This window comes from Anser brachyrhynchus (assembly GCF_964034855.1).
Source record: "Anser brachyrhynchus genome assembly, chromosome: 2".
NCBI lineage: Eukaryota > Metazoa > Chordata > Aves > Anseriformes > Anatidae > Anser > Anser brachyrhynchus.
In genome coordinates, this window is record NC_137695.1 from 144,946,737 (window position 1) to 144,971,309 (window position 24,573).

Sequence of the window (24,573 nt, forward strand, 5' to 3'; positions counted from 1 at the left end):
TGTAGTTCAGTAAACAATTTCTAACTCAAAAGGAGTTTTAACAAAGCAGTAAGGATAGAAAACACCAAGATCAAAAAGGTTTATTTTGTTTCATTTCAATAAAACAACTAATAAGTTTTTGTAGATTGTATTGGGTATAAATGGCAAAGTTTTGGTAACAGGGGGGTTGCATTTGTGACTTTTATGACAGAAAGTCAGGGGCTGCCCCATGCAGGTCACAGCCAGTTCCAGCTGGCTCTGCAGTAAGCCTGCAAAAGGAGGAGGAGAAGTGTTTTCTCTAGCTATTTAAATGCATCTTTGTTTCCTAACACCCAAGCCAGTAACTAAATGTTCTAAAGTCAAATTCCCCAAGTCAAGTCTGTTTTGACCATGATGATAATTGACAAATGATATTCTGTATCTTTGTTTCAACCCACACGTTTTCTGGCTCCTATTCTCCCTATTTTCTGCCTTATTCTAAAGCAGGGCAAGAAAGAAGTGAGCAAGTGGCTTTGTGGGTGCTTTGCCGCCAGTCAGGGTCAACCCACCTCACAAATATATTAGCACAAAATATGCAGTTGTGCAAACAACAGCAAGCCAAGGAAGTGATTAGGTGAAAGGAGTGTTGAAGTGCCAAGCAGTGATGAAATAGGACAATTATGTAGTGTTTTGAAGTTCACAATTTGAAATCTTTCTTTAGAAAGAGGCAACAATGGAATAAAGAAAGCTAAAGTAGATGAAGTGGTAAGAAATTACTAGTTCTAGGTACCGAAGGAAGCCAGAAAAAAAAAAGTTAAATTAATATTCATCTTAACTAAGCAGGTGAAAGAGTGTGTTTTTGCAATGAAGTTATTAAAGCATTAAAAAAAGAATAAGGTAATAATTTAATATATTGAGGGTATTATCAGACATGCTCTCAAAAGCGAAGTGGACATCTCCTGACACATCTCCTGACAAGAAAAACTTTCTCATCTATCTGTATCACACTGCCCTTTGGAATAACTGTTTCTGATTTTATTAATCATCTTCCTTTGTGACAACTTATGTCAATATACCAGTGAAATTAGTGATTGAAAACTGTCTTTACAAAAGGGCTTAAAGTTGCCTCTGATAAAATTAAGGTTTTGCTTCTTAAAAATAAATGGTGTATATACTTTTTGATTTCTAAACTTATGAAATATTTTTAGTATGTTTACTTCCTTTCCTTACACTCTCTCCTACAGTCTACATCATCTCAGAAACCACTCATCCCTATTACCTCACCTTACATATTTCATTTTCTACTGTCAAGTTCAATTTGTAATGATCATATCTGCTTGAGTATGAACATTTAGTGCTTTTGCATGCTGAAATTACTGTCCATGTATCAGTTTCTTTCAAAAAGCTGTAAAAGATATTTTCTTAATTTCTTCATACTGCAGCCTTTCACAACTAAGTATATAGTACACTTTAATATACATTCAGAAGTACATCAGTAAAAATTAAATGAGCAAAACAATAATAAGAATTCTATAACATAATCGCTACGAACTTAGGCATATTATTTAGGTGGTGAAGAGAAACTTCAGTTACACAGCATATTCAAATTTCTGAAACCTGCCCATTAAAGTATTTTATGTGACTTGCCGAAAACATTCTGAAACTAAACAAAAGTCTATTTTCCTTCATAAGCTAGCACTTCACACTTCTGGCAGGAATGTAAGTGAGCATGTCATCTTAGATGTAGTTCGTTCTCCATAACTCAAAACTAAACATCTGCTCAATCCAAATTACAATCTGCCAAAATATTTATCATATTGTTTCTCAGTTGTTGAGTAGGATCTAACACAAAATTTCTACTTGTTTTCAACAGTCCCATAAGCTAGGTATCTTCCAGTAAAGTATGTGGTTTATTGTATTGGGTGCCATGAAAAAGAAGTCAGTGCCTTTTCATAATAGTTACAGAAGCTTTGCCTACAGTAAGAAGGCTCCTTTTGACTGAAGTCACTTACAGTACACATAAAAAAATCTCGGAGTCTAAATACAGGTAAACATATTTGCTTAATTAGTAATCAAATTCTACTGTGTTCTTGTATAGAATGTATTATTTGAGGCAATCACAGTACTAAAAAGTTAAAGGATAAATTATATGAAAAAAAAAAAAAGTTTAATATTTTGTTAGCTGCAATTTTTACCACATTAGTTGATTAATTTTACCAGATTCTGCAAACATTTATGTAGCTAATATTTCCTATGCTGAATTAGAATGGAGAAATGTAAAAGAAATTCCTTAACTAAGTCTCATAAATAGGAGTGCTGTGATTTATTTTTTCAACACATAAACGGAAAAGCTAAGAGCCCAAAAAGAGCTGTTGTTCCCTGAAGATCCATAGATAGACCATAGATACTGAAAGATATTATTTACAGTAATGTTTGTGAAAAAGCAGGCAGTATTACAATACATTAATGAAGCATAGTTTTTATCAGCACTTCATCATGATAATGATCTTGCTCCAAATGGTGATACTCCCAAGTTAATGCTTCAAATGTTTTCACTCTTATCCTAAATTATGCTTGTTCATAAAAACAGTGGATAAGAATCTTACAGGTTAATTGAACCCTTAATAGCACAATACATTCATAAATAGGTAGTAAGAGATAATAGTGATGAAATGCCACATTTGTAAATGGAAACTTATTCACTGTTTTACAAACATGATTTACAAGATCATAGAGGCAAACACATATTTTAATAATGAAAACCATCATTTCTGCATGTGTTTTGCAATCTCGTTCAGAAACCAGGACCATTTTAAAAGTTAAGTACTGCACAAGGGAGAGTGAAATAGATATCTGCTGTAATGTTATATTTATACACTATATATATACACACTACTCATACTCTAATACACTGTAATTTGGTAAATCACACAGCTGATTTCATCGTTTATGTAAATACAAACTACACCTTTATAGGGATTTTTTTTCTTAATGTAAAATAGACCTTCCCATTTCCTCCATGACTTCAAGCTTTTTTTTTTTTTTAAGTAAAAACAACAACACAAACAAATGTATTTATATAAACGTACCTTGGTAGTGAGCACTAAATCCACGGTATCGATGATTGCTGTCTGTTACAAAATGTAGTCTGAGCCAATTTTTGTTGCTGATAACTGGAGGAGGTATATTCATGCCAGAGAGCCTAAATCAAAATAAATAAATATTAATAAAAGATAAAATAAAAAATATCAAGGCTGGAGATCAGTACATTTTTATAAAGCTGTGATAAAGGTCTTGTATGGAAACTTTTTTTCTTTTTTAAATACACATGCAATTCATAGTAGTGGTGTGTGAGACTTTATATACCTTTGAATAATATGACAAGTGTGAACAGACAACATCGTCCACTCTGCATGACAAAAATCAGCGCTAATCTGGAAACCGTACAGTCACGCTACTGATCAGGCACAGCATTATCATGACACTCAGGCTAGAAAGATTTTGCGTCTATCTAGGTCAGTGGACAAGTTAGGCAGAACATTGCTCTGGGCAGCAGGAAAGGTATTGCACCCTGTGACTTTCACGTTCAAGATATGGCACAGGAGAGCTTAAATCATGCAGACCACTGAAAACTGTAAAACAGACACATTTTTCAAGGTTTAATATTTCTCTAAATTCAGGGAACAACAGAAGTAACTGTCACTCTGTGGCTTCAGTGAATATGCAAACCACTTATTAGAAGTAAAAGAAGGGAATTGTAGTGTATTGACCCCATCCATCAGCCAAACACCACAGACCTGCTGTTCACTTGTTCCCCTTCCCCTCACAGCAGGACAGGGGAGAGAACAGGAAAGAAAACTCATCAGTTGAGATAAATACAGCTTAAAAACCAGCTTAATAACTCAAGGAGAAAGGGAGGAAAAATCCAATGATACAAAAGCAATCACTCTCCACATTCCAGTGTCAAGACCTAGCCAGTCTTCCAGCAATATCTACCTGCCCTCAAAGCCCCCTCCCCTCAATTTTTATTGCTGACCACAATGTTGTATGGATGGAATATCCCTAAGATCAGTTTGGGTCCCCTCTTCAGCTTTTGTACCCTTCCAGCATCTTGCCCTTGCCACAGCCTACTCGCTGTGAGGGCAGACAGATAAAAAGAGAAAGCCTCGACGTTGTGCAGGCACTGCTCAGTAACAGCCAGAACACTGGGGTGTTAGCAGCTCTGTTTTCGTCACAAACCCAAGCTACAGAACCATATAGGCTGTTATGAAGAAAATTAACTCAAAAGAAGCCAGGCCCTGCATAGAAACTATTTTTTGTTGTCGTTTTTCTTGCTTTTCTGATTTTAATGTTAGGACGTTATTACAATTACTGTAGTCTTTCATCTTGACTTGCTCATTATGAAGGTCTGAATTAGAGGTAATGGGGTTTTGTGTTTTGTTGTTGTATTGTTTTGTTTTCTTGTTTTGTTTTTATTAGATGAGGTGAATGTCAAAAGGTGAATAAGCTTTTGATAAAAAAAGTCCAACAAATCAGTAATCCAAGATATTTTTCTTACTAAAGCAGAAAGAAAAATCACATCTTCAGGATTTCAATATCTAGGTCCCACCTAGGTCCTTCCATTTTATTTCTAAACAGAGCTCTTGCTGTAGTTAGAAAGAAAAGCTAGCCATTTTATGTTCAGACATTGTGGATTCCCCTTCTATGTTTAAAAAAAAATCTATAATGAAACAGGTCACAAAGCTATTCAGGCAATCTACTAGTGAGATTCGGTTTTAGTAATTTCTTGCTTTTACAGAGAACTTTTCATCTAACCTTTAAAGTGGCTTTGCAAAGTACAATAATGTCATTATCAGTATTTTTATCTCCATTTTACAGACAGAAAAAATCACGCACAGGGAGGAAACTACTTCAGTCACCTAGCAAGCCAGCAACTAAAAGAAAACTGTAAGAAAGAATCTGCAAGTTCTGAGCTCTGGCTTTTACAACTTTGTGGTAAAGTTAGATGACTACAATGATAATTTTAACAAATATGAGCAACACACTCAATACTAACAGGGAAAACATCTTTTGTCATAACAAAACATCTAACCAACTAAATAAAATACTCCATGTCAGTCTGTGTCAATGTATTTTCCTTAGATATCTCAGTTTCTTTAAACAGTATTTCAGAAAATAAAGATTACATTAATTGTCTGGACTATCACCAGTAATAGAGCAAAACTTTGACCTCACAGAACACTGGCCTCCTCTAAACTTCCATTCTTTTCATCACTAATGTCAGTGTATATTTTTGACTCACAATAGCATTTGCCCATCTGTATTTCCAACCCCAGAGTCATTTTGTGCATTAATATTTGTTTTAAGCTTTGGAATCATATCGTAATAGCATTATGCAACAACACAGCTAGCTGAAATAGTGAAGAAAATTAACAGTAAAATCAAGAAAGTAAAGGCAAATCTCTGAGGACCAAATTTTTGCTTTTGGCTTCTTTGTCCTTATACAATTCCTAAACCTAATTTTAATTTTAGCTCTGACTTGGAGCTGTTAAGCTTTAGCTGATCAGCTTAGGCTCTGAAAACTAATGCTTTTTAGATGCAGAAGACTGGATTTGATTTCTGCTTGTGACAACCAACACAGGGAAACTGGGTTCAATCGATAGTAGTCTCTCCTCTAACACATTATTTTAATGTAACACATACTTCACTCTAAAGGGCAATATTACTTACTTGCTAAATGCCTTCCTACCTTCCTTAAAGGGAAAGCGTTCCTTTCATTTTATGACTTGAGGTAAACCCAAGTAAGTAAGCTTTTATATAAATCTCCCCTTCCCCAATGTGCTTAAGGGCTAGGGGAGAGGTGGCTAAGAGCCAAGAAAACAAACTGGAAATATCAATAAATAGCTTCTACAGAAGAAACTTGTTTCATAGAAAACATGTTAGAGCTTTCATAAATTCTTTCCATTAGTAGTCTGCTTTATTAAAAATGATACATTGTAAGATATGTGATAGCTTTGAAAAACACAGCCAAGAAAATTTATCTATTTTATAGATTTAAAAAAAAAAAAAAAAAACAATTAAAAATTTAGCTAGAGATTTTGGTTTAAATTGGAAACTACATTCTTAACCTTGGGTCATGATCCTCTTGCTATAAAATCCATTTTTCCATGGTTTTATTACTTTAGAATTATCTGTGGATGAGTAGTACAAGAACATTTGCAAAAGTTGAAAGGTGTTGATTAGCCTATTCTAAAACTAATTGAACCATTCCTTCAAAGAGAAAACCCAGGACATTTTCTTCAAACTTTTTTCTCCCTACTATTTAGGACTGAACAAAATAGCATTTTCTCTTGTACTCAACAATGGTCCTCAAAAAATTATGGCAAACAAAGTAGGTTTTTCTTCTTATCCTACATATTACAGATAAGACAGAAGCCTAGATCTGTTCTCAACACTCATTTTTCTCATTATTTCATTAGTGTGTACATGGTTTCTGCATGAGGAAGTGGTTCTGATTTCTCTATATTATTACAGCCTTGGCTGAAAACTGTGCTGGGGTGGATAGGAAAGCGACCTTCATAGCACTGAAAGGAATTGCTTGCAGTCTCAGGGTAAAACCAATTTCTTTTGGGGGTCAGCTTTAAGGAATTTGCTTGGCTCTACCATTACTCAATTCCAGATTTTGACTTGGTTTAGTTATTGTTATGGACAATGATCAAGGTACATTTGAAGTCAACTGTATTCACAGTGAAACAAGTAATTTAGAACTGAAGAAAAATAAAAAGTACCCCTTAAAAATGTCTAATAAGCTTTTGTAGGTGATATTGTTTTGTAAGGAAGACTTTTGAAAGAAAAACAACTTGGAGGTGGTGGTGTTCCTTACATCTTTTTACAACCAAGCTATCTGAAAATGGAAGTTATTTTAAGACTATTTCCCAAATTTCTGAAACTGTTTTTTTTTTTCTGAATTTCTTTTCTGAATTTTCTGAATTTCTTTTCTGAATTATTTTTTCCCTTTTTTTCTGAATTTCTTTTTCTGATTTTTTTTTCTGAATTTCTTTCCCTCAGGGACTATCATATCTGACAAAATGCCTGACTGCCACAACTTATTATTTAAGGGCCTGCAAATACTTGCTTTAGAATGTTTTTATACTATGGAAACCCACTAAGTGGTTTTACTCATTTCAGATGCGGAACATATGGAATCTAACTTTTTTCCAGCTTAATCAATTTACTTAAAATCCTAGATCCAAGGAATTTGGATGTCTGTTTAAAAAAATAAAAAATAAAAATGGATGATTGTTTAAAAACAGAATTTAAGAAAAAATAGTGCTATAAAATTGCAAAAGGATATGTTTAGTGGATAAATCCATGGTGAGTGCATAAGCAAGTTTTTATAGAAGTATTTATACCTCTTTCTGGTGTTCCCCCCCCCCTCGTCTCTGCCCCATGGAACTTCCAGTCATTTCTGCATAAACCTGAAGAAAACCAAAGAACAATGGTTTTATACTAGTTGGTATAAATCTAGATCTAGATATTCTGTGTACTCCTCTGATAGGTTTAAGCCAGTAATACTGTTCCTAGAACAAAGTATGCAAAACATGATCAGAAACACCAGTTATGATGCCTCTTGTTTTGTGTAATTTAGTTATTTATTTTGATTTTTGGCTTTTGTTTGTTTGTTTTTTAATATACATTTCCAATTAAGAAGTTACATCCCTTCTTCAGGAAACTGAGGATGTCAGTTTAATACTTGTTTCAGGCAAAGGGATAAAGGGATGGGAAATTCAAAATGTCATCTAAGTTCATTATCCTCGACACAAGACAGCATGTATAGGAAGAGGCAGTTTCTATACAAATACATGTATAATTTATGTGCACTTTCTACCATTTGTATTACTAAAATGATCATTCTGCTGAAAGGATCAAGGTATTCATCAAGCAAGAAGGAAAATGAAACTTACTCTAGCCTGTAAAGGTTAGACTGCAGGCAGATGACAAAGACAGCAAACTTCCACTTTTGAACTTTGAACCCTCTTTCAAAATTGTTTATGACTTTTGACACCCAAGTTCCCCAAAGAAACCAGATCATAATGGTACATGCAGACTCTGGCAGACAGATTCCAACTCCAAAGTCCTACAGCAATCATTTGTGTAAGCAGAGCATTCTTCTTGGCTTGTGTTAATGGTGAAAGACTCATTTTTGCATTAATGAATTCTACCTTCATCATTTTATTTTTTTAAAAATTCTAGTATCGAATTAGTATTTGTGATATTAAATTGTGACAGTCAGTACGCTCTACTGAAATGTAGTACTTTGAAACCTTTAACTAAAGCCAAAGAAGCAGTCTGCTTATATTGTTTATTGGCCAGTCAACAGCGTAGCTCTTTTGGCTCTTTTTTTTTTTTTTTTCTTATTTGTTGCCCAGTAATTACCATTTTATTTATTTATTTATTTATTTATTTATTTATTTTCTCTGAACCACTTGAAATTCCATGAAGTTATATTCAGCACTGGTATCCAGAATTTCATGAAAACAAACAAAACCAGATGAATTTCCTTTTCTGGTTAGCTTTATTATATGGTGTGTTGTTCTAGCTAGTTATTAAAATGCATTTGAACACTTCTTTGTACTGATTAAAGTTAGAACAGTACTATACCACGTATTCAGCATAGAAGCCAGAAGCCTACACATTCAGATTAGGAAACACGAAATCCTTCTGCATTATCACTGTATATGTGAGCATGAAACACTTTCTAAAGGCCATAAAATGACTTAAGTTGTTACAAATATATTGTTATAAATGTAAGACATATACTTTAATTTGATGCTTGGTTTTTGGAAGGTAGAGGTTTAATTAGCTGTCCTTTTTGGTACAGCTATTTCTCTGTACAATAGTTACCTAATGATACAAGACAAAACAGCACTTTCATTTAAATTCTCACCCCTGTAACTAACTTCTATGCAGTATAGAAGTAACAACATTTCACTGCTTACATATATGAGAATAAAATTATTACTGAAAGAAGTCTTACTAAGCAATTGAAACAAAAATAAAGCTGTACATCACATCTTAGCACCTACTTGACTAGTATATATTCTGCCTATAACAAGGTTTCTGTCTTAGTAATCAAAAAAACATGTAAAAATAAACTGCAAGTTTATAGTCCAAGGCACGAGAAAATTATACCCTAACTGAATATGCTCATGGAAAAACAGTAGTTTTAATTTTAAAATATCTAATATATAGTTAAATTTGTCTATGAAGTTAATTATTCAATAATACATTTATCCCTGACAGCTATGGGTTATACTTAAGATGATTCTAAGTAAGCATGTACTTATATTGGCTGAGTTCTAACTAAATTCACAATTCCTAAAATCTGATCTTTATAATTCGTGATTTTTATGGGATTGTTCCCAGAAGACAGGCTTGCAAGCTGACAGAATTTGTCATGACAACTGGCAGAAAATGGTTGCTTATTCTGCTCATATAACGTCCCTTTACTCATGTCAGTTTATTTTCTTAACAAACTGTAAAGCTGTTAGCCATTACCATAATTCACTGGGAGTCCAGCCTACTTCTGTGACAAATACTATTTCAAGCATAACTACACTACATCACCAACAATATTTTCCTGAATTTCAAAGAAAAGTACCATATCCAGTACAGTTAGCTGTACTTGTATATGACTTATAATTACTTGCAAATATTTCTAGTGTCCTTTCCTTTGCCCTCCATGATTGACTTGATCCCATAAAATGGTAACTCTTCTTATGAAAAGCTTCATAATGAACATTTCTATAAAAGAATCCATAACAATGTAGATGTAAGAACACTAACTTGTGGATACAAGACCAAGATTTGGGTCTCTGATTTAAATTCAGACACAGAACTTCAGAAAAAGTGTTGGCCTTTTGCAGAAACCTTGGAAGGCTTCCATTCTTTTGGAAGAGTGGGGAAAGGATTTCAGTCTTACAGTTCTGTGGGCAGAAAACAATCCTCTTTCAGCTGTGTTTAGAAAGAACTATATTAATATCAAAGAAGCAAAACTGAAATTGAGTGAATATATAACACATTGCTTGTTTTGAAAGATCCTGAATGATTTCATGATTAAGACACTAACTTAACCATTAATCTTTTAGTCACACACTATACAAGTAAGATTTTATATGGCAAGGCCATCAATGTCCTTTATGTTTCCAATTATAGGTCTTAATGGCAGTCATTAAAATTGTGAATGTCTCTTGCATGGTTGCATGGAGTACTGGCTTCTTTATCCTCACTTCCCCACCCCCAGAAATGTTCCATCTAAATTATACTAAATCACTTTGGATCAAGGACACTGTGACATATATTGTCAAATAGAAAACCACCCCTCCTATCTCTTACGAAATCTTTCTGTTTAAACCAAGAACTCAATATTTTAATTTTGCCAAAGATATCAAATAAACGTTATATGATAATAGATATTTTCAGCTGCCTTTGAATGGATAACAGGATAGGTCAACAAGATGGATAATTGTCCATAAATTGGGCTTTTGTGAAAGTACTTCCAATTTAAATATTCAAGTAACATGAAAGCAAGTATTTTCAGAACTGTGGATTTCCTAGAAATTTAATTGCAGCTTACGTTTATGCATCATCAATATATTTAACACTGGTACATCCGCATTACAGAAAAAGATGTAGGAGCTGCAGAATTTTTAAGTGAGTAGAAATTTTCTTTGAATTGTATGCATGAAACTCAAGCTGTAGGTGGGTATCAGGGCTTCTCTTTTGTGTGCATCCTGTACGTTCAAGTCATTAATTCCCCAGATGATTCAGGAATTTACTATCCATTTACACAGACAGACTGGCTTGAGAAAACAGACCAAATGGAGAGGTAATTACGGGGTTATTTTATTGAAATATGCAAAGTTTCACTGTTAAGTCTTTGAAAAAAGCAAGCAAGAAACAATATAGGAAGATAAAGATTACCTTAGAGATAGAGCATGCATATAAAGAAGGAAAACAAGAGGAAGGGAATTGAGTTAATCTTCTGCACTGCCATAATTCAATGTCCAGGAATAGGGGATGACAAAACACTTTCAGAGGAGAAAGTAACCAGTAACAATTCAGTCTTTAAGGAGAGAAGACAGAGACTTTTCTCCATAAAAACAGCTTAAAAGTTACAAATGCAGCAGAAAAGTATTTAAGAAGTTACAAAGGTACAAGTCAGTGAAAGACCTCTTTCCTAACAACAGTCACCTGTAAAACTGTCTATAATAGGACTAAACATTTTATTTAATCAAGAATCAGAACACTGACAAGCTTGAAGCTGGATGCAGACTTGACTGTTGTTTACAGATCTCAGAAGTGAAGCCAAGTGAGTGATGAAAAGCTGTTTCTCAAAAAGAGTAGTAAATTACCACTCTTCAAATTTAACCTCATGAGCTATTTAGAGCTAAATTAAGCTTTTTAGGTAGAAACAACACCATGAACACTTATTTCTGAATTATAAAACAAAACAACAAAGAAAACTTATGCCAATGTTTGGGAGGAAGAAAAGAAAGTTTTACATTTTGTCACCTTGAAAAAAAAAGTGTTCTGGAAAGTCCTTTAACAATCTATTAATTAATTTTATTCAGCTACAGGGATAAAAATAATTCATGCTAAGACTTCATTGAGTTCATTATGATGCCTGGAAAACTTAAAAAAAAAAAACAAAAAAAAACCTTTGTTTTAAAAATGTCATTGGTGAAATATATGAAAGCCCTGTCATGCCTTTGCAATGTTGGAAAGAGTTCAATTTCAAAGTAATGTTACTGTCATATAAAGCAAGTCTATGAGAAACCACTACACAGTCATTAAGGACTGAAAAAGGTCTAACATGATAAATTACATTTTGTAGTACCATGGATATGAAATGTTGAAAAGTGCCTAGATTAAGAAATATTTTTTAAACTTCAGAAGTAGATTACAGTTTATAAATCTAAATGTTCTTATGACAAAGATTTTCCAATTAATCTGTTGAATTGGTGAAGAAGGGAGTAGGATGAACACTAAGACATCCAAACATACATACACTGAATTGTTAGTCTATCATACAAGTAATGTGTTGCTTATGACACAAGTAATAAACACAATAATGCTGGATAATGTTGCTATCCCAACCATCTGAAGGACTAGTGTATTAAGTTGCAGATTTTCATATAGATGTTAGGGACTCTGAAGGTGTCATTATTCATAAACGCAATGCAAATAGAATCGTAGAATCATAGAATCATTAAGGTTGGAAAAGACCTTCAAGATCATCTAGTCCAACTGTCCCTCTATCACCAATATTGCCCACTATAATACATATACTAAATACTTCATACACAAAGTGACATCGAGATTAGAACTCCTTTTTTTTCTCAGCAGATCAAAGAATCTAAATACATACTAACTTCACCTTGGCTGCACACAATGTTAAAGCTGCATCAAGTTGAATAGTTCCTTGGTGTAACTGGGGAGACCGAGCCAAGGTCAGGGCAGCCAACAAGACACAGAGGGGTCTGAATGTGCCATTGAGAAGACTGAGCTGGCTTGAAAGTGAGGCTTCCACCAAAGGGACACAGCCTGGTGGCCCAGAAATTATGTTAAGGTGGACACCAAAAGCTGCCACAGCATTTGTTTTCCTGAATGTACTATGGCAAAGCAGTGGGATGTTGTCTGTTTCAAGAACATTAAATCTCTAAGGGCCACAAACTGAACCACAGGAAGTTCCAGCTGAATATGAGAAAACATTTCTTAACTATAAGGGTGACAGAGCACTGAACAGGTTGCCCAGCGATATTGTGAAGTCTCCTTCTTTGGAGATAATCAAAACCTGCCTGGATGCAATTCTGTGCAGCGTGCACTAGGTGACCCTGCTTGGCAGGGCAGTTGGACTAGATGATCTCCAGAGGTCCCTTCCAATCTCAACCATTCTGTGATTCCATGAATACAACTTGTATCTGATTACTTCTCTGAGTAAATCAAACTGAGTAACTGAATGATGTAAACATCAGTGAGATGTTTACATAGTTTTCCTGTCTTAAAGTGTTGCCAACATCTTATTATTTCATATTTGGTTATTTTCTCCACTTCCTTTTTAGGAAGAATGGATAATTACTATATTTCCATGTCTAGTCCCTGAATAGGGAAAGGGACATTGTTCTTAAGACTTTCTGGCAAGTATTAATAAGTGAACCAAGCAAAATAAAATCATAGAATCACAAGGTTGGAAAGGACCTACAAGATCATCTAATCCAACCATCCTCCTATCAGCAATTCTACCCACTAAGCTATTAAAACATAGCTCGTAGCACCTCATCCAAGCACTTCTTGAACACCGCCAGGGACGGTGACTCCATCACCTCCCTGGGCAGGCCGTTCCAGTGCCTGACCACTCTAAGAGAAAATGTTTTTCCTGATATCGAATCTAAATCTCCCCTGGCACAACTTGCCACTTCCTTGAGTCCTATCAATAGTTATCTGGGAGAAGAGGCCAACCCACTCCCCAACAGAACCTCCCTTCAGGAAGTTGTAGAGTACAATGAAGTCTCCCCTGAGCCTCCTCTTCTCCGGACTAAACAATCCCAGTTCCCTCAGCCGCTCCTCATAAGACTTGTGCTCCAGACCCCTCACCAGTTTTTGTTACCCTTCTCTGGACATGTTCCAGGGCCTCAATGTCCTTCTTGTAGTGAGGGCCTGTTGTGGTTTAACCCGGCTGGCAGCTAAACACCACACAGCCGTTCGCTCACCCTCCCCCCTCCCTCTCTGGGATGGGGGAAAGAAACGGGAAAGTGAAGCTGGTGAGTTGAGATAAAGACAGTTTATTAAGACAGGAATATAATAATAACAATAATAATAATAATAGTGATAATGATAATAGTATTAATAATAATAATGTGTAAGAAAACAAGTGATGCACAATGCAATTGCTCACCACCCGCTGACCGATGCCCAGCCTATCCCCGAGCAGCCGGCCCCCCACCCCGGCCAGCCACCCCTATATATTGTTTAGCATGACGTCAGATGGTATGGAATACCCCTTGGGCCAGTTTGGGTCAGCTGTCCTGGGTCTGTCCCCTCCCAGCTCCTGCTGCACCCCCAGCCTGCTCGCTGGCAGGACAGAGCGAGAAGCCGAAAAGTCCTTGGCCTGGTGTAAACACTGCTCTGCAACAATTAAAACATCAGCACGTTATCAGCGCTCTTCTCATCCTAATCCAAAACATAGCACCCTACCAGCTACTATGAGGGAAAATTAACTCTGTCCTAACTGGAACCAGGACAGGGCCCAAAACTCAACACAGTACTCAAGGTGCAGCCTTGCTAGAGCTGAGTACAGGGGGATGATCACCTCCCTGGTCCTGCTGGCTACAATATTTCTAATACAGGCCAGGATGCCATTGGCCTTTTTGGCCACCTGGGCACACTGCTGTCTCATGTTCAGGCAAGCATCGATCAACAATCCCAAGTCCTTTTCCTCTTCACAGTCTTCTAGCCACTCTGCCCCAAGCCCATAGCGCTGCATGGGGTTGTTGTGGCCAAAGTGCAGGACCCAGCACTTGGCCTTGTTCAACCTCAACCCACTTACCTCAACCCAGCAATCCAGCCTATCCAGACCCCTCTGAAGGGCCACCCTACCCTCAGGCAGATCGACACTACCTCCCAACTTGGTGTCATCTCCAAATTTACTGAGGGTACACTTAATCCCCTCATCTAGGTCATCAATAAAGATATTAAACAAGATAGACCCCAGTACTGACCCCTGGGGGACAGCACTTGTAATGGGACACCAGCTAGACTGAACTCCATTAACCACTACCCGCTGGGCACGGCCCTCCAGCCAGTTCTTTACCCAGAGAAGAATAAACCTGTCCAGGCCACAGGCAGACAGTTTCCCCAGAAGAATACTGTGGGAGACCACGTCAAAGGCTTTGCTGAAGTCTAGATAGACTACATCAACAGCCTTTCCCTCATCTACCAATCTGGTCACACAGTCATAGAAGGAAATGAGGTTGGACAAGCACGACCTGCCTTCCATGAACCCATACTGGCTGGGCCTGGTCCCCTGGATGCCATGCACATGCTGCGTGATCTCACCCAAGATGATTTGCTCCATAACTTTCCCTGGAACCAAGGTCAAGCTGACAGGCCTGTAGTTCCCCGGATCCTTCTTACAGCCCTTCTTGTACATGGGAGTCACACTGGCAAGCCTCCAATCATCTGGGACCTCTCCAAATAACAGGAACACTGACAGATGGTGGAAAATGGCTTGGCAATCACCTCCACCAACTCCCTCAGCACCCTAGGGTGGAGCCCGTCTGGTCCCATGGACTTGTGACATTCCAGATGGAAGAACAGGACTCTAACTGTCTCTTCCTCAATCACAGGGTGTGATTCTCTACCTGAATCACAGGGGACTTCCAGGTCAGGGCATAAAGTACCCTGAGGATAACTGATCCGACTATTAAAGACAGATGTAAAGAAGGCGTTGAGAACCTCAGCGATCATATTTCCTGCTCCATCAAGTAAAGGACAGAAATTCTCCTTGGTTCTTCTCCTACTGTTAATATAATTGTAAAAGGATTTATTGTTCTCTTTTACTACAGTGGCCAATCTGAGTTCAAGCTGGACTTTTGCCTTTCTAACTTTCTCTCTGCATATCTTAGTAACTTCCTTGTAGTCACCCCAAGTAGCCTGTCCCTTCTTCCAGCGGACATAGACTCTTTTTCTCCTGGAGTTTGAACAAAAGTTCCCTGTTCATCCACGCCAGTCTTATTCCCCTCCAGCTCGCCTTATGGGACTCAGGAACAGCCTGTGCCTTTAAGATCTGTCTTTAGGAGCGTCCAAGGCTTCCTGGACCCTTTTGCCCTTCAGGAGTTACTCCCAAGGGACCCCTGCAACAAGTGTCCTGAACAGGTCAAAGTCCACTCTCCAGAACTTTAAGATAGCAGTTTTGCTAGTTACCCTTCTGACATCACCAAGAATAGATCACTCTACAATTTCATGGTCACTCTGCCCAAGACAGTCCCCAGCCTTCACATATCCCACCAGTCCTTCCTGTTGCTGAAGAGCAGGCCTAGTGGGGCACCTCCCTGGTAGGCTCTCATACCAGCTGTATCATGAATCTATCTACCACACACTCTAGAAACCTCCTGGACTGCTTCCTCTGCACAGTATTATATTTCCAGCATATATCAGGGAAGTTGAAGTCTCCCATGAGAACGAGTGCTGGCAATCGTGCAACTTCTGTGAGCTGCTCACAGAATGCCTCATCTCTTTTCATAGCTCACAGACTTCACTGAACGATTTCATCACTGCCCACCTGAACTAGAAGTAATGGGTAGTAATCAGTGAGGTGAACCAGCTCCGGGAGTTTTCTAGTTATGTCCCTGACCCAGGCCCCAGGTAGTGAGCATACTTCCCTACAGCTCAGGTCTGGTCTGCAAATGTGGCCCTCCATTCCTCTGAGAAGGGAGCCACCTACCACAACCACCCTTCCTTCTTTCCTGGCAGAGGCTGTCTGAATGCACAGAGTTGACTGCCTCATCCTTGGCAACCTCTTAAGGGAACCTTCCCGCACCTCCCCACTTAGCTCCCCTTCAATATCCAGTGCTGCAAACCTATTGCTTAGGGGTACCTGGGGACGCTAGGCAGGCAGAGGGGAGGGTCACCCACAACGCCAAGCAGGGACATTCTTCCAACCCTCCCCATCCCTCAGATCCCCCTCCTCTGCCCAACAGTGACAGGGCATGGGGTCCACCACCAACTGTGGGGTATCTCCCTGGCACCTTTCCCTCTGACATGCCAGAGCACTACTCCACCAGTCTATCTCCTGCTCACAGTCCCTGATGGCCTCTCCTGAGGTCTCTCAACCTCCTCCTTCAGCTCTGCCACCACGCTGAGCAGATCTTACACCAGCTCGCACATCACACAGGGGTAATGCCTGCCACCCTCCCCAACAGCAACAGACTCTGGCACTCCCTGCAGCCAGAGACCTGTACAGCCACAGTTCTGGACAGGTCCTCTATCTGGGTCAGCAAAGTCTTTTTGGGGCAAGCTCTCTGCTCTCTGCCTGGTGTAGACCATGGCAAAAACTGAGGTCACAGAGACTGCCAGTAGATAGGATGGACTCACAAGCGAGGAGGGGCAGAACTCACAGTATCACAGATTTCTAGGTTGGAAGAGACCTCAAGATCATCGAGTCCAACCTCCGACCTAACACTAAGTACTCCACTAAACCATATCGCTAAGCTCTACATCTAAACGTCTTTTAAAGACCTCCACGGATGGTGACTCCACCACCTCCCTGGGCAGCCCGTTCCAATGCTTAATAACCCTTTCGGTAAAGAAGTACTTCCTAACATCCAACCTAAAACTCCCCTGTCGCAACTTTCACCCATTCCCCCTCGTCCTGTCACCAGGCACGTGGGAGAACAGACAACCCCCACCTCTCTACAGCCTCCTTTAAGGTAACTGTAGAGAGCGATAAGGTCGCCCCTGAGCCTCCTCTTCTCCAGGCTGAACAAGCCCAGCTCCCTCAGCCGCTCCTCGTAAGACTTGTTCTCCAGACCCCTCACCAGCTTGGTCGCCCTTCTCTGGACTCGCTCGAGCACGTCCATGTCCTTCCTGTAGCGAGGGGCCCAAAACTGAACACAGTACTCAAGGTGCGGCCTCACCAGAGCCGAGTACAGGGGCACAATCACTTCCCTAGACCTGCTGGCCACACTGCTTCTTATACAGGCCAGGATGCTGTTGGCCTTCTTGGCCACCTGAGCACACTGCTGGCTCATATTCAGCCGACTATCAACCAGTATTCCCAGGTCCTTCTCGGCCAGGCAGCTTTCCAGCCACTCATCTCCCAGTCTGTAGCTCTGCTTGGGGTTGTTGCGCCCCAGGTGCAGGACCCGGCACTTGGCCTTGTTGAACTTCATACAGTTGACCTCAGCCCATCGCTCCAGCCTATCCAGATCCTCCTGCAGAGCCTTCCTGCCCTCGAGCAGATCGACACACGCACTTAGCTTGGTGTCATCTGCAAACTTACTGAGGGTGCACTGGACGCCCTCATCCAGATCATCAATAAAGATATTAAAGAGGACCGGCCCCAGTACCGAGCCCTGGGGGACACCACTAGTGACCAGCCTCCAACCAGATTTGACTCCATTCACCACAACTCTCTGGGCCTGGCTATCCAGCCAGTTTCTAACCCAGCGAAGCGTACGCCAGTCCAAGCCCCGAGCAGCCAGTTTCTTGAGGAGAATGTTGTGGGAAACGGTGTCAAAAGCCTTACTGAGGTCAAGGTAAACCACATCCACAGCCTTTCCCTCATCCACCAAGCGCGTCACTTTGTCATAGAAGGAGATCAGGTTCATCAAGCAGGACCTGCCTTTCATAAACCCATGCTGACTGGGCCTGATCGCCTGCTTGCCCTGCAAGTGCCGCGTGATGACCCTCAAGATAATCTGCTCCATGAGCTTCCCTGGCACTGAGGTCAAACTGACAGGCCTATAGTTCCCCGGGTCTGCCCTGCGGCCCTTCTTATAGATGGGCGTCACATTGGCTAGCCGCCAGTCAACTGGGACCTCCCCCGATAGCCAGGACTGCCGATAAATGATGGAAAGCGGCTCGGCCAGCTCCTCCGCCAGTTCACTCAGTACCCTCGGGTGCATCCCATCCGGCCCCATCGACTTGCGCACATCCAAGCTCCGTAGCAGGTCGCCAACCATTTCCTCATGGATAGTGAGGGCCACATCCTGCTCCCTATCCCCTTCCACCAGCTCAGGGCACTGGGTATCCAGAGAACAACCGGTATTGCCGCTAAAGACTGCGGCAAAGGCGGCATTAAGCACCTCAGCCTTTTCCTCATCCTTAGTAACTAGGTTTCCCCTTACATCCAGTAAAGGATGGAGATTCTCCTTAGTCCTCCGTTTCGCGTTGATATATTTGTAAAAGGATTTTTTGTTGTCTTTAACGGCAGTAGCCAGGTTGAGCTCCAGATGAGCTTTGGCCTTTCTAATTTTGTCCCTGCACAGCCTTGCTACATCCTTGTAGTCCTCCTCAGTGGCCTGCCCTTTTTTCCAAAGATTATAAACCCTCTTTTTTCTGGTAAGCACAAGCCGCAACTCTCTGTGGAGCCAGGCCGGTCTTCTTCCACGCCGGCTCGTCTTTGGGCACGTGGGGACAGACCGCTCCTGTGCCATCACGATTTCCTTCTTGAGGAGCGCCCAGCCTTCCTGGACTCCTCTGCCCTTCAGAACCACCTCCCAAGGGACTCGGCCAACCAGTGTCCTGAGCAGCTCAAAGTCAGCCCTCCGGAAGTCCAAGACAGCAGTTTTACTGGTCCCCTTCCTGGCCTCGCCAAGAATAGAGAACTCTACCATTTCGTGGTCACTCTGCCCAAGACAGCTTCCGACCACCACATCTCCCACCAGTCCTTCTCTGTTTGTGAAGAGAAGGTCTAGCGGGGCACCACCCCTGGTAGGTTCACTGACCAGCTGCGTCAGGAAGCTATCTCCCACGCTCTCCAGAAACCTCCTAGACTGCTTTCTCTGTGCCGTGTTGTGTTTCCAGGATATGTCCGGGAAGTTGAAGTCCCCCACGAGGACAAGCGCCGACGATTTTGTGGCTTCTGCCAGCTGCCTATAAAACTCCTCATCCGTCTCCTCATCCTGGTTCGGCGGTCTATAACAGACCCCGACCAGGATGCTAGCCTTGCCGGCCTTCCCGCGGATCCTAACCCACAGGGATTCAACCTTATCATTCCCAGCCTGGAGTTCCACAACATCAAAAGATTCTCTAATGTAGAGAGCCACGCCACCACCCCCTCTGTGCTGCCTGTCCCTCCTGAAGAGCCGATAGCCAGGCATTGCAGCCACGACTCCAGTCGTGGGAGCGGTCCCACCACATCTCCGTGATGGCAACCCAGTCATAGCCTGCCTGCTGCACGATGGCTTCCAGCTCCTCCTGTTTGTTACCCATGCTGTGTGCATTAGTGTAGATGCACTTCAGCTGGGCCATCGCCTTCTTCCCCAGCCTAGCCATTGTTTCCCCTGGCACAGCTCCAACAAGCCTTGTTTGAGCCCCGTCCCCCTTCTTACCTAGTTTAAAGCGCTCTCTATGAGCCCCGCCAGCTCCTGGCCTAGGATCCGTTTTCCCCTTGGAGATAGGGACCCGTCTGGGGCCATCAGGCCGAGTGCCGAGTAAAGCTCCCCATGGTGAAAAAACCCAAAATTTCTGTGCTGGCACCAGCCTCTGAGCCACCTATTAACCACGCGAGCTTTCCGTGTCCTCTCCGTGCCTCTCCCTTCCCCCGTAGGGATAGACGAAAACACCACCTGCACTCCCGCTCCCTCCACCAATCGTCCCAGCCCCCTATAGTCCTGTTTGATAGCCTCGAGGCTTCTCTTTTCAACATCATCACTGTGCCTTGCCACACGAGCTCCCACACTGCAGCATGCTGTGGGTGGTACTCACGTGCTGGTCGCCCCTCCCTGTGCCTGGTGGGCAGCGAGGAGCCTCCCTGAGGCTACTTTTAAGGCTGAGGGCGATATGAGTCTATGAATAATTGGTGCAGAGGCCCCGCACCCTGCCACACCAGTGCACAGGCACTGCTGGCCCCTCCCTGCTCGTGGTTGGCAGCAACGTTTCACCACCCTCCTGGAGGCTTTTTCTAGGCAGAGGGCGGAGGCGCAGGCAACGCCCACTCCCTGTCAGCCTTTTTTGCAAGTGCGGTCTGGTTGCGCTGCTGTCCCGGGACACCCCTGGTGAAGCAAGGGCTCGAAATCCCCCTGTAACTCGTGGTCGGGCGCTGCAGCTGCACCTGCGCCAGCTCAGAGGCGGCCAACCTCGACTACTGAATAAAAAATTAAAATAAAATGAAATTAAAATAAAGTAAAATAAAACAAAATAAAATAAAATAATAAAATAAAGATGTTGTTCCTGGTTCTACAACTAAATGTTCAATAAGCCATAGATGCAATAAGGTGGTATAGCTTATTACACACAGAATATTGTTTGGACAGAAGGGAACACCCCATGGATGGGGCCCAAATTTACTCTTAGTCCAATTAATGCTTTAACAGACAATTTTAAATACAGAAAAGTTTCATTAATAATAGTAACTTTGTCAATTAAAAACACCTTCTTAGTCTCTATCCCTTTTTACTGCTGTTATGCTCCTCCTTTTAGTTACTGTGTCCTGAGATCAGCAGTTCAGTTGTTCCCTAGCAGAAGGGAAAGGTATGTTTGAGCGTCAGTGTCAGGATGTCATCCATGCGAAGATAGTCATGATGAAACTCCCCTTCCTCAACTTTGAATCACGTTAGTGATACTTTATGTATTCCTGTATTGGTTTTATGAGGCAAGGTTTTGGTAGTGGGGGTCTGTAGGGGCGGAGATTTCAGAAGCTGCCCCATGTTAGATAAGGGCCAGTTTCAGCAGGCTCCAAAGGGACCCGCTGCTGGCCAGAGTCAAGCCAATAAGTGATGTTGTTTGTGCCTCTGTGAGAGCAGATTTAAGAGAAGGAAAACAACAACAACAACAAAACCTGCTGCAAAACAGCAGCTGGGACAGAAAGGAGAAACAGACACCAAGGTCAGTGCAGAAGGAGGGCAGGAGGTGCTCCAGGCACGTAGCACAAGTTCCCCTGCGGCCTGTGGAGAGGCCCCAGGTGGAGCAGGCTGTCCCCCTGCAGCCCATGGGTCCCACACGGAGCAGATCTCCACGCTGCAGCCCATGGAGGAGCCCCCGGTGGAGCAGGTGGATGTGGCCTGGAGGAGGCTGCGGCCCATGGAGAGCCCCCGCAGGAGCAGGCCCCGGGCCGGAGCTGCAGCCCGTGGAGAGGAGCCCCCGCAGGAGCAGGGGGTCTGGGGGGAGCTGCCGCCTGTGGGGGACCAATGCTGGAGCAGTTTGCTCCAGGGGGATGGACCCCATGGTACAGAGCCATGTGGGAGCAGTTCTTGAAGAGCTGCTGCATGTGGACAGCCCCCGCAGGCTCAGTTCGGGGAGGACAGCATCCCGTGGGAGGGACCCCACGGGGAGCAGGGGCAGAGAGGGACTGTGAAGGAGTGGCCAAGACGAAGCGTCAGGGACTGACCGCAGCCCCCATTCCTGTTCCCCGGCACTGCTCGGAGGTAGAATGAAAAGCGTGGATGGGGAGGAAGGTAGTTTTTGTTTGTTTTTTTGTTTGTTTGTCACTTGTCTAGATTGTTAGAAACAGGTAATAAATTCCATTAATCTCCCTATGCTGAGTCTGTTTTGCCCATGGTGATAATTGTTGAGTGATCTCCCTGTCGTTATCTCAACCCTTGAGCTCTTTCCAACTTATTTTTTCCCCCTTTCCCTTTGAAGAGGGGGAGTGAGAAAGCGGTTGTGGTGGAGTTCAGCTGCCCACTTTTTTTTTTTTTTTTCTCCTCTTTATTGGTTCCCAGCCTTCCCCAGCCCCAGTTAACATAGAGGGCCAATGTTTGTTGCATGCCAGGTGCCTCCGATTCAGAACTTTACATGATAGTCACATAGAACCTTGACTAGTGAGCAACTGTCAGAGTTCAAGAAGCTAAGAACAGCTCAGGTCAAGACACCCCAGAAGAGTTCTAAGACAATCTCCTGTCAGATAAATGGCCTGTGGCCATTTACTAGTAATTAGGTAAAAGTCTTATTTACTAGGCTACTGCTTGAGATCCGTACTGCTGAATTCACACTACAGAAACTGGAACATGTAGGAAACAGAAAGGAAAAAGTATTTCTCCCTGCAGTTAATTCTCATTTAACTTCTCTCCCTAATCCTTAGCGCTTCATGTAGCTACAGTAGTTAAAATGAAAAGCACATACAGGCATGCAATAATCAAACTGGTAAAAGACTTCTAATTATATTTTCCTTACAGCAAAAGGAAAATTGGCATGCAACTCTGACTAGAGATAAAGTTTAAAATATAAGTCAAATTATTCCCACTCTGTAGCAAAATTAGGGACCCCATGGGTCTTATTAGAAGTACTTTTAGAATCTGAAAGTTTTTCTGAGTATCTGACACTTTTGTTACTCATCGTTAGACATTAAATCCAAATGCAAATGTATCTTAAAAGCATTGTTACCTAATATTAGAATAAAACCCCAAAATGCTGTCATGTTAGGCCTGAGTCAGTTATGTTATTTCATCTGTTTTGAGGATGATAAAAAGACAGTGCAAGTCCTAAAGCACCTTTAAAGGACAACTCCTCAATACAATGTAAGAGGATAACATTTAAACAGCTGGATTCAAACTACAAGTGATCTTTTTCTGAGAGTTCATTCTTTCCAATTTCCTGTTTTCTGTCTCTGAAAATGAGATAAAATCTTCTGTCAGAGAAGACTACTCTAAACATAATTGCTGTCTAGGAATCTATGCAGATTACTTGCAGAAACATTCACCTCAGCTAGATTCCACCTTATTTTCAGGGAATTTATATTTTGCTTGGTTACATTTTTTGCAACAACTTGCTTCTATATCTCAATCTCAGGTCTTGTGAGTGTACTGAATTTATTATATAAGAAATTAACATTTTAAAATTGCTTACATTTATCTTCAGTGACCTTCCCCTCTTCTGTAATATATCTATAAACTAATAAATTTTGTACTTGATAATTTTATAGAACTTTCATCTCAGAGATATCTCACAAATATCAAGCCTCCTCACCTTTTATTTTATCAAAATAAATATATATATTATATAAAATAAAACTTATATATTAGGATTAAAAGACATCAGACAGAGGAATCCCAGATACAAATGTGAAAATAACTGATGAAGTAATATGATGGATCGGTTTAATAAATGTAATCCCTCTTATTTAGCAAAAGAGTAGAAAGATTTGATTATGACATAAGCAGATGATGAAGTACTTCCTACTTGAAGGAACATATTAAGTGACATCTATAGAGATTAAATATTTAAATCAGAAAAGAGATTATTTGGAACTGAGGTACCTAACAGAGCTTACTCACTAAATCTCTGTTTCTCCTTTAATTTCTGTAATGGTGGATTATCGAAGAAGATTCAAAATATAAATAACATTGTGCTACTTAGACCCTAGCAAAAGAAAGAGTGGCAACAAGGAGAGAGTTCACCATGTTTGTTAGAACAGATTTCAGGTGGAAAAACAGACAAGCAAACAAAAAACATGCTACTCTATATTTTGCAAGTAAATATAAATCCACAGTTGATTTGATGTACAGTTGATGCAGAGATTGACTATAAAATGGTGAAAAGAATATGGCCATCATATCTGATGACCTGAATGACTTAGTTAGCTAAGCAGTGTTTGCTTTTTGTTTTGGTTTTGTTTGTTTTTTTTTTTGTTGTTGTTGTTGTTTTTGGTTTTGTCTTCCTTGGGAAAAAGAAAATCCAGGGACTGGAAAAGTGATGAACTGCCTACTGTAGGAGAAGATCATATTCAAGACCATTTAAGGAACCTGAAGATACACAAGTCCATGGGACCTGATGAGATACATCCATGGGTCCTGAAGGAACTGGCAGATATAGTTGCTAAGCCACTATCCACCATATATGAGAAGTCGTGGCAGTCTGGTGAAGTTCCCACTGATTGGAAGAGGGAAACATAAG

General features: G+C 41.0%; 1 protein-coding gene across 6 annotated transcripts in view; it reads right to left on the bottom strand.

Annotated features, from left to right (window-relative positions):
- Positions 1-24,573, bottom strand: part of CSMD3 (CUB and Sushi multiple domains 3) — a 703,323-nt gene that overhangs the window by 461,194 nt on the left and 217,556 nt on the right. For all 6 annotated transcript variants that reach the window (XM_080578052.1, XM_080578051.1, XM_080578050.1 and 3 more), the window contains one exon: positions 3,048-3,160. In XM_080578052.1, the coding sequence (XP_080434178.1) occupies positions 3,048-3,160 (113 nt within the window). The remainder of the gene's footprint in view (positions 1-3,047; positions 3,161-24,573) is intronic.